General features: G+C 39.8%; 1 protein-coding gene across 1 annotated transcript in view; it reads left to right on the top strand.

Moving 5' to 3' along the window:
• The window catches only part of PTPRN2 (protein tyrosine phosphatase receptor type N2), a 493407-nt gene that overhangs the window by 468214 nt on the left and 12827 nt on the right, over positions 1-12366 (top strand). Inside the window, exons 20-21 of the mRNA XM_062570859.1 lie at positions 2333-2386; positions 4268-4332. Coding sequence (XP_062426843.1) covers positions 2333-2386; positions 4268-4332 — 119 coding nt within the window. The remainder of the gene's footprint in view (positions 1-2332; positions 2387-4267; positions 4333-12366) is intronic.

Genomic DNA, 12366 nt, shown 5'->3' with positions numbered 1-12366 from the left:
CCGCAGCTAAGAATGAAACGCGATGTTGCTGCACTTCTAAATATTTTCCTAAGCTATATATAGACAAAGCTATGAACCAGCTGGATTGCAACTCTTTGTTTTAATGTGTTTTCTGAAATGTGTGATAATGAAAATGTTTGAAATGCCTTTAATAAAACTGACAAACATACGGTGTCTCTCTCTAACATGCGTCTCTGGCTGTGTCTGATTTGCTGATAGGCTTAGTTCAATTTTTTCCTTGGAGCTATATTAGGGCTTTAGTAGGAGGCTAGTCACAACATGCTAATGCCATATTAGTGGTGCCACGCAACGAACAAAGGAACCACACAAGCAGAAAAAGAAATGGTAAATGCCCTTCTCTAGTTATTAGCTTTTATGTAATACTTTAAATGCAGAAGCTACTCTCTACCAGAGCACAAGAAGCAGGGGAGAGGGGGTGACCAGCTGCACGTGGGAGAATGCAGACTTATTGTATCAGGTGGTGTTTCAGACATTTCAAATATAATTTACTGCACAATAGAAGAAAATAGGTATCAGATTTTATATTATATACAAAGAGTTGATCCTCAGATATGACCATCAAGAATTAAATGATTTGTTCATGAGCCCTACTGCAGCTTTAAAATTATATAAATATGTAATTTAAAAGAATAAAAAATATAAATTATATAGAAGGTATAAGTTTTGCTTGGTACTGTCTGCATAGATATTTATTTGTGGACATATAAATGGGCCATTCAGTTTCGAACATCAGGTACTTCTCAATGGCTTATCACCTATTTCATGTGAACTAAGTTGTTCTCTCACATTAATTACTTACATAGAAAGAAACAGAGACACAGAGAGTTTCTGACTGTGTGATTTACATATGTGAGGGAATGAGCAAGAATTGTGAAAAATCCTGAATTCTAATATTTGAAATGAATCATTACAGGAGCTTAGTGCTGTTATCAAGTGTGCTGAGAATCTTAAACGATAAAAAGCAGAATATAAAAGTATGGATTCTTAGGACATAACCAACATCTCCGTAGCCTGTTTGAGTTGAGTTCTAGGTATCCATACAGGCTCCCTTTCGGATTAGAAGTTTAGATCTCTTCAGGCTATATTGTATGCAATATTTAAAGATATATGCATGTTTTCACAGCACAGATGTTACTGAATGGATGAACAGCCAAGAACTAAATGATTCATTAGGTTAGCTATGCTTTAAAATTCATAATAACGTAATACCACAGTTGCGGCATTCGAAGAGCCCACTGGGTCAGCGCAGCAGTCAGGACGCTCTGCAACACTCACGCCAAGCTGGTGCCTCTAAGAGCATCTGGGCATCGCCCGGATATGGAACAGTTTTGTTGGAGACCGTCTAGCTCCAGTAAATTCAAATATCTAACCAAGAAACGTGAAAGGTTTTGATTTCCTGAAGAAATGCTCTCCCCTCTTACCCTTTATTCAGCTTGCCTTGTTAACAAGTGTGTGCATGTTTTATGTCTTGGGGCATGTAACGTACTTCACATGTGAAACACTCCAGAGCAGAAGAGAAGGTTTGGGACTGGGGTTTTGTAAGGCAATTTAGGTAGATTTAAACCAATTTTGTGGGCTATGTTCAGAATCTTAGACCGAGTATCTTGATTTGCTTCAGTGCTAGTTATTCCTTCACTGAGTGCAGGTAGCAGCAGGTCTGTTCTGAAGCCTTTGGCTTCAGGGGCATCCTCTTGCCACGGTGATCTTGAACCAGGAAGCTGGAGAAGACAATAATATGTAGATGTTAAGTCTAAGACCTTTACACTCAAATCCAAGCAGTAAAGCCTATTGATGGTTTTAGTTATTTTTACACTGAATAAAATACATTTTAGAAATTTGTGAGAAGCTTTTCTGAAGGTTTGTTATTTGCTGTTCTGGAGAAAATTTGTTGTACAAATAAGCACACATTATACAAAGTATACTGGAATGCCCATTTTTAATTTTGGATTCAGTTTGATGCTCCTCAGGTGTTTCTTTGGGCAAGCTCATGAGCTCAAAGTTAACCTCTAAAATCAAAGTATCCCATGATAATTTTAGTTTGGAAGTAACATATGAGATATTTGTGAGAAGAGATTATTTATTTTGCCTAGCTAATAGTTGCAAAGAGATAGTTTGGGGAATTTTTACAATAGGAAAACAGAAACAAACTTCGAACAAGATTTCATATATAAAAATTGCTTATTATGTTAGGAAATGATCAACCTATTTCTTTAAAGAATGCAATATTTACTTTTTTATTGCTTATTTTTGACAGTTAAAGAAACAGTTGCATAATATATTTCATTAATTTTTTGTGTCTGTTTTATTGCAGAAAAGTAAACAAGTGCTACAGGGGTCGCTCTTGTCCAGTAGTTGTTCATTGCAGGCAAGTACAATTTCTAAAATAGCTTCAGAGAGAATTTTATGTGTAAGAATATAATATAAATATAATGAAAATGGGAAATTAAAGCCTTAGATGAATCACTAAGCATATAGTAAAGTACGGCAAAGATATTACATATAATTCATCTGTTTTTAATGCTGATTAATGCTTAGGGTCCATTTTCATAATAAAATTACCCTTTACTATGATTTTGTAGATGTTGTTTCACAAATTACAATCTACAGCCACCCTTCCAAATATACAAGCAATTTAATTTCATAAATTTACTTCAAAATTATGGTGGTCCCATGCATTGCCAATTTAGCCTTTTATTTTTATTAACACTCAATTGTGTTTTATTTCTGATAAGAACGGGGCAATGTCAGGGAATGGAAAAGTACCCAGGGATTGAGTAATCCTTTAAGCATAGGTTACCTTTAGGCCTGACAGTCTGATGGAAGTAAATGAAAGCTATTGGACAGGTTGATATAAAACTTTACAATAATAATGTTAATAATTGTTTTTGCTGTTGGAGATTCTGAGATACAAGCAGTGTTGCACTTACCTATCTAAGAGACTCTTGGGGATAAGGAACATAAAAAAAAATTAATATGATTAAGAGGAAAGTTGCTTAACATGTGGTACTCCACTTTTCTCTTTTGGGAGTGCGGGAAGCATTTCCTCACTTCTGTTCCCGCAAGCGAGAAGCAGGGCCACCCACCACCGTCTGCGAGGAGGCGCTCTGCAAGTGGGGAGGAAAAAAGAGAAATATTACTATTGCTTCCTTCTCTGTAAGAAGTGCTCTAGTAACTGATAAATAAAAAAAACCCTCTGTCTATAGAGTCTTAACAAAAATCAAGTTTCCTAGCCTACCTATAAATGGAACACAATAACGTGTCACACTGTTGTATTATTTTTCTTTTCGTTAACTCTTGTAGACAAGTTGAGCTATCAATAAAAATAATGGCTTAATTAATAGAACTGCATGCCAGTCTAATTGGTCACACACGCACCTTGATAAAAATTTTGGGGCGGGAAGGAAAAAAAAAGCTTTTACTTAAAATCTTAATTATGTTTGCTAACAGCAGCTCTAAAAGAGCATCATGCTGGCAATTACGAGCCCTCTCTGAGAGGGACACAAGCTGCATCCAGATTAGGGAGCTTTCCTCCTCCCAGGCTTGCTCTGAGGAAGGACCGATGCTACCCAAGAGTTAGAGCAGTTTCTCAGGAATTGCATGATAATATTTTTTTTTCTGTTCATTGCAACTGAGGAAGAATAAAAGGAACGGGTAAAAATTAGAAACAAATCGCTCCTAATTTTTCAAGTTCAGAAGGTTCATATCCCATTTTACAATGAAGAAAGACTACGGTGCCTTGGTAATCGAGTGTTCAGTTCTTGGGCAGGGCTGTGCATGGGTTGCCTCTGACAGCTGTGTTCAAGTGCAATCTGCAGCTTTCGGGATGGTTCTGTGTGCTCTTTCTTCTTCAGTTCCCTTGCAGCTAGCTTATTTGATGCTTATTCATCTCATATCCAAGTGACTATAAGCTCATTATATATACACTTCATGCATAGAAATGGTGTCCTGTTGTAAGATTAGTGGCTTTTCCACTGCTCTTTCAAATATTTTCATTACATAAACACAACTCGGTTTAAAAATCAAAACAGATCCCTGTTATCCATGCAGACTAATAGCGAATCTCACATGAATCTGCCATTAAAATTAAGTGCAAGCTTTCTCTGCCCCTCTCAGTGCCCTGCTTTCCCCCCTCGTTCTGTCCTCCTCGCCTTGTGCAATGCGGTATAACGCCAGCGGCAGGGACCTTTGGCTGAGCCTGGATGCACGCTGATGGCCTTTATTTCTCTTTTTCCCTTTCTGTTGGCAGTGACGGTGCAGGAAGAAGTGGAACCTACATTCTAATTGACATGGTTCTCAACAAAATGGCCAAAGGTGAGAATCCAAAGCCTTGTACGTTCTCCGTCCTGAGAGATGTGGCTGCGTTGCCATGACAACCCGGGGAGCGATAGTCCCAGAAAGCCTCCGAATAAATTAGAGACAAATTGTGCTCGTTCCTGAAGTTGTATTTTCACGCTCGTAGTGATTTCGAAAGACGACACCAAAAGCAAACGCTTTATGAATGAGCAGATGTGTTTGTGCTGTCGAGGAGTATTTGCATTTTAACTGTATTATTTAAAATAGGTTTTGCAATTAAGGAGAAAAGACACCTTGTGGCTATGTAATCGTTGTTCAGCAGTTATCTGAGTTAGTTCCTGGGCTGCTTCGTGACTGTTACACAGTCAGCTGTCACCTCCACAGCAACAACAGCCAAATACTGTTACTTACCTTTCCACAGTTGTCCATTGCTACCACAGTGCCTAGAAGATCTGATCCTAGGTGAGGGTCCGATGTGCCAGGTGCTGCACAAATTTGTCTTTCAGAGCAAAAAGGCTGCGGTGAATAGAGCAGAAAACTGAAAATAATTTGGCCAGGGCTCTGCTCCCAGCTCCGCTCGGTGTTGGACAACTCATCTAATTTTTTGTGCCTCAGTTTCCTAATTTGCGAGATGTACTTTTATGAAGTGTGAAATTGTCTTCCTCAGCATAAATATATGCTATTCCTTCTTAAAAAGAAAAATCTACAGATTCTCTGAGAATGAGACCTTGCTTTTTATTGACTAGTAGATTGTTCAAAGTGGGAAGTACGTAAGAGACTGTGAAATAATCCTTATATCTGAGAAATAAGCAACATACTGATTGCTGCACATAAATACTGACTGCTGCTTTCAAAAGGGAGGAGGGTAGAAGTAGATGTGTTAACCTCAACATATATTAAAGATACCATGGACAATTTTATTTGTAGATTGTACCTTCCCGCATGCCTTTGGCTATGTACCACAGTGTCATAGGAATGCATTTCCAGAGAAAGAGAAATCTTGTGTGGTTGGAAATAAGCAAAAAATAATCACTTGTCTTGCTTAATTCCTAAGCTTAATTCTTAACGCTACCTAGATCTGGCATGATGCCAGTGTTTGCATTAGAGGAAAAGAAGAATTAATTGCAATAACATATATTAGTTTATATAGAGAAATAATATTTATAATAACATTTAGTTATTCATCTTCCAATCACTTTACAACTGTTATTTGAAGCTTTTAACTTGGACGCAGATAGTTTAAAACACGCTCCATGTTCTTCAGTCATCTGTTGCTTCCCGAAACTTGTGTATCCCGGGTTGGGGGGCGGCGACGTGTTGTTCCTCTGCACAGAGGAGTTCAGCATTTTTTTTCCTGCCCTTATTCTGACTTTTTGTATGTCTCGTCAAACACAGGCATAACAGGGCGCGTGGAGCTCGCTACTGATCGTAGAAGAAGTTGCGTGCCCGTCTTCTCCTCAGCACTGTCCTGAAAATTTTCTAGTGGAATAAAATTTTCATTCTCATTGGAAAATAGGTTTTCATCGGGGCTGTTTCAGATCCTTGGCGTGTGTCTCGCGACTGCGCAGTCTCTAAAAATGCAGGCGATGGTACCTAGTAAAATTATCGTTCGCTTTTGTTAGCTATTCGTTCGGCTCATCTCGGTCTGCAGCGACGACAAGCCGCAACGCAAACCAGGTTTAAAGTGCGTGCAGTTTACTTGCAGAAAGAAGCAAACGCGAAGCATTTTCCAGCTTTGGGCTTTCAGCCACTTAAGGAAGGGTTGACTTTGCTGTAAAAGCACTGAAGAATGCCATTTATTGCCTCCATTGTACCATGTAATGTCAAATTCCACTTTAAGTGCGGGCTTAGCGGTTCACAATGCGCGACAAGTCATGTGAAACCGGCCGGAGAAAGGCGTCGCGGGGCTCTCGCCCAGCGGCCGCCCCCGTTCCGCTCCCGACCCGCTCCCCTCCGCCGCCGGGGCCGGGCCGCTGGAAATCCCCTGACCTGGGGCTCCGGCTGGGCTTTACAGGGAAGATCAAAGGGCGGAGCGGGCCCGCGGCCGCGCCGAGGTGGGCCTTTCCCAGGCTGTCACGCTGCGCGGCCGCCCGCGGCTTTGTTCCGGCGGGAGCCGCGGCCCGGCCTGGGCGGCCGGGGCCCTCTTTGTCTGCCCTGAGAAGCTGGAGGCCCAGGTTGAGGATCCAGTGTTCGTCAAATGATCAAAGGGGCCCGGAGCCCTGGACATGAAATCTTTCTTTCCATTTCCTTTTCTTAAAGAATGAATTGCACGAGCAGCAAAGAATGCCATTTCCAAAGCTTTTATGTGAAGTGCGAGGACTAACTTCAGAGTCCTTCAGTTCTGAACAGAAAAATGTAAGTGCACTTTCAATCTGGGCCCAGCTGCAAGGCCAGCATCTAGTAACATTTCTTTCAAAAAGGCTTTTAAGGATTAAGGCCTTCAGTCTTTCAAAAAAAAAAAAAAAAAAAACTTAGAATAATTTGAGTTTCTTGTTCCACTGCCTGGTTTATTAGAAAGTAGACAATAATGCATTTTTAAATCAAAGTAAATAGAGGAGTACTTAGTTTCGGCAGTGGGAAAGTAGAAAGCAATCAATAAATGCTTTGGCTCTTTAGTGGGTTTTTTAATAGGGCAGATTTAGAAAAGGAGCTCCCTTTTCATGTAATGATTTACTTTCCTACGTTCTCGTAGACAGTTAACTGTAAATGCCTTTGTCATTAGCGATTTTTTCTCCCAGTGCTCATTGAATTAGTGCTAGCATTTATTATAGAAATTCATATTTTCTACAGTCGTGCCTGTAGCCACGTCTCCTATCATTTTTTAGGCCAAAAATCAACCAGCAAGGAGGCCGTCGGTAGAGCCTGCCGGCGGCAGCAGGGGCGCCCGCAGGCGCCGCGTGCCCCGCGCGCGGCCCGTGGAGGAGGCCCCAGCGCCCCGGCTCTGCCCGGCCTCCTGAACGATTGCCTGTGGGGTCGAGTTTTTGACGAGTTTCGGTACCCTCCGTGCGAGAGCCCTAACGGCCGCCTCTGCGCGCGCGCTCCAGCTGGCCGCACCGCGTGGTGTTACTGGATGCTGGAGCGGTGGCTCCAGAGCAGCGATGGCTGGTCACTGCGGTCACTTCGGTATCGTGTCGGTGGGAGGTGTCCAGTGTGAGCGTGTCCTTCTGTCCAGTTGTGCCAGGACCATTGCTCTATTATTTATCACGTAGTGTATTGCTGTCATTATTTTTAATACCATACTCCATGTGCGGAGGAGCTCTGCAGCCCTGATCCTCTACCCCTCAAAGCAGTAATGAAAACTGAGCAGTGCAGAGTGTGACCTTACAGGAACATGTTTAAATATTGATACTACTTCCTAATGAATGTTAAAATTTTAAGACAGTTACCAAAGTCACCTCTAATTTCCCTTGCAGACAGCTTAAGACACACTTTAGTGTTCAAGTGAGAAGATTTCTTTTAACTCTATGTGTGCTTCATGATTTGGATAAGGACTGAAAATGACAAATGCATTGTTTTTCTGTATAAATATTTTTCTGTATAGCAATGCTTGCTGCACTTTTGACGCAGACTTTTTCTGCGGCTGATTTCTGCTAAAAATTTTAACATTCTTGATGTATTAACAAGTTTTATCCTTTCTTACTATGGAGGATAAACTAATTTAGATTCGTTTACTTGATATTCCTTCCTCACTCCAAACTCACAGTAACTCTGAGCTGATCAGCTTTTTCCCCTTCTTTTGTGGTCTAGAAAAATCTTGAACATTTTCTTCCTTCTCATCTTTCCTGCAGCCTTATTGTAAAGACTAAAAGTTTGATATATTACAAGACATTGTTATTGAGCATGACAAAGAGAAGAATGAGTTTATGGGTCTTCCCACTTTCATTTTTCTGAACTGTGAGGCTTGGATAGTGTAGGTAATAGTTTGATTTTTAGATACTAATCCAGCTACCAGCTGTTTGAGGTTTGCTGACCACCCATTTTTTTGTGTTTGAAGTAGTTGGAGTGAGATGAGACGAAGCGAAGGCAAACATGAATTCTAAATGCCTTGTAAAGTATTGATTTCAGAATTGCAAAATCCAGCAAAAAAAGATTTGATTTAGCAAAGGCGATCCAGTGGTTTCTTCTCCCACATTCAAAAGCATGGATTATAACGGATGAGTATGCACGCGGTGGCCTGGGCTGGCTGAGGAGGTCCCTCCCCTGGTCCTTTTCCTTGTCCCCACCACGCTATTGTGTGAGGGTCTGTGAGTCAGCTCCTGAGCAGATGCACGGTATAGCATGACATTTTAAGGCAAAACAAAAGATTCTTTAATTCGCCTTCTGACTCATCACAATCAAATGATTTTGGCTAATCTGAAGCCTTGCTGAGGTTTTGCTCATCTGCTACGTGGATTGAACAATCATAATGAAGTTGTAGGGCAAGCGCCACTCTAAAAGGATTTTATGAAAGCAAATGCTTGCCATATTAGAGTTAAAATGGATTCAATCTGCTATTTTTTGAGTCTTGACTCAAAGACTTGGGAAATTCTATTTTTCAATTGTACTGATATAAGCCTGGAGCAACTTCCTGGACATCATTTATTTCTAACATACTCCGGGTAAATGAGGGAATATTATTGGAACCCAGGGTCCGGTTTCTTCGGTGAAAGTAAAATTTAACATACTATATGCTTCTCACAGTAGCTAAGAGAATATATAGTGTAAAAGAGATTAGTTTTTTTAAAAAACGTTAATGTTAAGAGTTAAGAAGTAGAAACAGAAATAGCTGGAATTCTTGGAGAAACTTTATGGTAGAAAAGTTCCTAGTATGTGTTTATTTTCATTTGCTAAGTTTGAATCTGTGCAATGCTAATCCTGGCAATTTGGAGAGCTAGATTTAGATGATTACTCTAGGGGAAAAATGCAGGCCAGGGAAGCCCAAAGTTGGTTTGTGCACTACTGTGCCCTCCACAAGATAGCCTCAAATCTTAGCAGTAATGTTCACCATGTAATTCCTGAAATGTTCCTATTTCAGTTCCTGAAAAAAAGTTCTTTGTGTCTAGGCAAACATATCATATGTTGTAAGGGCAGTTTTTCAAATGAGCTGCATTTATGTATTGTAACTTTTATGTAATGAGTTACCCTGGAAACACAATTAGGCAAATAGTGCTCGTTCTTGCAGGCTTTCCCAGAAGATAATTAATCACAGTGAGAGCTGGGCCCCCAGCTTCAGCAAAAGTGGGTAGTGAATGTATAGGACAGTTTTTTGCGGTAGAACCTGTGATGATCAGGGAGCCCTCACTGTTTAGAACAAACTGTTTAAAAAACAGTATTCAGTTATTGCCTTTGCAAAACACATTTTGATGCATAGAGCTTTAAAGCTATTGACATTATAGAGTCATCAGTTCGCAGTTCATCAAATGAACATCTATAAAAACACCTAGCGTATTTGACAAGCTTCTGTGGTAAAATGAATTGGTGACCACTGCAAAGGTGGTGTTGTTTGGTGTTTTCTAGTGTGTTTTGTGTGGACTGAGTTTTTAGGTGGTTTCCTATATGGTCTGTAGAGGTTTAAACAAAAAGCAAGCAAGTTATTGATGTAATTTTTTTTTCTTTTTTAAATAGTTTAGTGCATATACTGACAGAGATTACTCTAAAAGAAACACATTTTTTCACTGTTTTGCAGTTTTGGGGATTTTATTAGAAAAGAATTGGGACTAGGAAAGTATGGTAGAAAGCAAACCTCATTATTCAGAGTTTGGGGCAAATGAATTGCGAAGAAAGACTGAGCAGACATGGACTATTCCTTGGGAAAAGGAGCACGAAGGGGGGTCCCCATAGAGCGTTAGAGGACCCTGAAAGGAATGTATTGATGTCAATAAGCAGCTTGAGATAGTGACTAATTTGAAAACAAGAGGTCATTGACTGAAACTCAGGAGGAGACAAGTAGATAAGGAATTTGGGCAGCATTTTTTCACACAATGGGTAGGTTAGATTGTGGAAAAGTGGAAAAGCTGGTCATAGAAATACTGTGCTATCAGTTCAAGAAGCAGCTGGGCAAATGTTTGGAAAAGGAGGTTTATATACAGACTGGAGAACTACTTTTTTTGTAGTTAATCTTATGCAGCAGTCCATAGAGGGATTGAAGAGAAGAGATTTGATGAGAAGAGTTTATTTGACCAGATGGTAGTCTTCTGGCTGTTAAGGATACAATATATATTAGCAAACTAAAATGTAATTATTCCACAACTTCTATAGCTGGACCAGTTCTGTCACTTTTATACGTAAACTCTATTAAAGAATGAATCTGTAATAGTTGCATCTTTTATTCAGCTAGATCTTTGTACTGTCTTGTGAAATCACTGCCACCTACATGCAACATAAAATTAGAGTAACATAAAATGTAGTTCTTACAGTTTAATAGATTCACGTGGGCGAGCTGCTTCTGCACCCCCTGCAAGGTAAATTCACTTTTTCCAAAGGGAACTCTTCAGATTTTTTTAGGGCAAACTGAGGAACATTTTCAGAAGTGTGATTTTGAAATCAGCATCCTAACCTTATTTGTGTTTGATTCAGCACGTGGAGATGAACTGCCTTTGAAGTAGTTAGCTTGTAGTTTCTGGAAAAGGTGCTAAAAGAAGCACATTGCGTATCTGTAGTATACAGGAGCTGATATTAGGGAATGTATGTAGGCAGCAGCAACACAGCCACAATTCTTTCGGAGCATCATTACCCTTTGTGTGTGTTTGTATGTGTGTGTAGGTTAAATCTAGGTGTGCATACTAGTATTTTCTACAATGACTGTAAGTGAATATGGGATATTTTATCCGATGTGAAATTATCTTCTATTTCTTAAATGTAATAGTTTAGGCATATTCTTGTTTAAAAAACTGTGCACTTTTAACTCCTGGGCAGGCTGGGGGAAAATCTAGATGTAAAAGAGAGACAATTCCTATACAAAGTGAAGTATTCGCAGGCACAGTGGAAATGCGAGTGGGGCCTCAAATTAGCATCCATTTGCTTCAGTTACAGTGTGTGCTTCCTGCGTGTTCCTATGGGTCTCCAGTTTGCTTTAGCAGAAGTTGTAGAATTGACAATAAATGCATCTCTCCGGTTACCGTTTCTTTCTGCGCTGACAGAGGATATTAGCTGAGGAACTGATGTAACAATAGTGAATTTCTGTCGCTGCAAGACTGTCAAAATCGGTATAAGCTCAGATACGGTTTTTGACTGTATCAGTTCTAAAAAAATCAGGCAGTTCCTAGATACTCCATCTTTGGTATCAATTTACTTTGAATTGCATAGTGATAAAGTCATAGGGCTTTCATTTATTTATATGTACGTGCAATATGCAATTGCAGTTTTCAAGGATCAATGTAAAATCTATAAACTACAGTAAATTATGTAGTGTATACTGTGCACGTGTGTGAATGTCAAAATTCATTACTTTCCTTTTATTATTTATTCCCTTCTCCATTTGCATGCTTGTTTTACCTGCTTTTTTTTGTTTGTTTGTTTGTTTGTTTTTTAGTAAAGCTAGTTAAATGTTAATTTGGGTTAGTTTTTAGGTTTATAGAAGCAGTTGCGTATTTTGACTGAGGTTACAGACATACAGCATTCACGACATTACAGTGTCCATCTCACATACATGAAGATCTCAAACCCCTCTTAGATTTAGCAGATTATAGCATTCATGGAACGGACCATGAAATACTCTCATCTTCTTTGGCCCAGTGTTGCAGTACAAAAACTCATTTCTGTTAAACCCTGGTTGTTTCAGCTAGCTTTAGCAATATAAAGCATCTAGCATTAAGAATGTAGCCTAATCTAGTTGTCTAGGTCTTCTCAGTAGTCGTTGGAGAATGATATGTGCCTCTGGAGGGTAGTTCTCACGATGAATAAATTACCTTCCAGAGCTTCCTCTCTCCGTTGGCTGTCGGGAGGCTAGATGACTAACTCAGCTTCTAGCTTCAAGGATGACTGGAGTAGATGAGATGAGGCTGGGCCTTTGAGACTAAGCTAGTTAGTAAATATTACTGGTATGTCATTAAAACTAATGGTCAGTGAAGAAGT

This window comes from Rhea pennata, chromosome 2 (assembly GCF_028389875.1).
Source record: "Rhea pennata isolate bPtePen1 chromosome 2, bPtePen1.pri, whole genome shotgun sequence".
Taxonomy (NCBI): domain Eukaryota; kingdom Metazoa; phylum Chordata; class Aves; order Rheiformes; family Rheidae; genus Rhea; species Rhea pennata.
The sequence above is the reverse complement of the archived record's forward strand: the minus strand, read 5'-3'. Positions and strand labels throughout refer to the sequence as shown.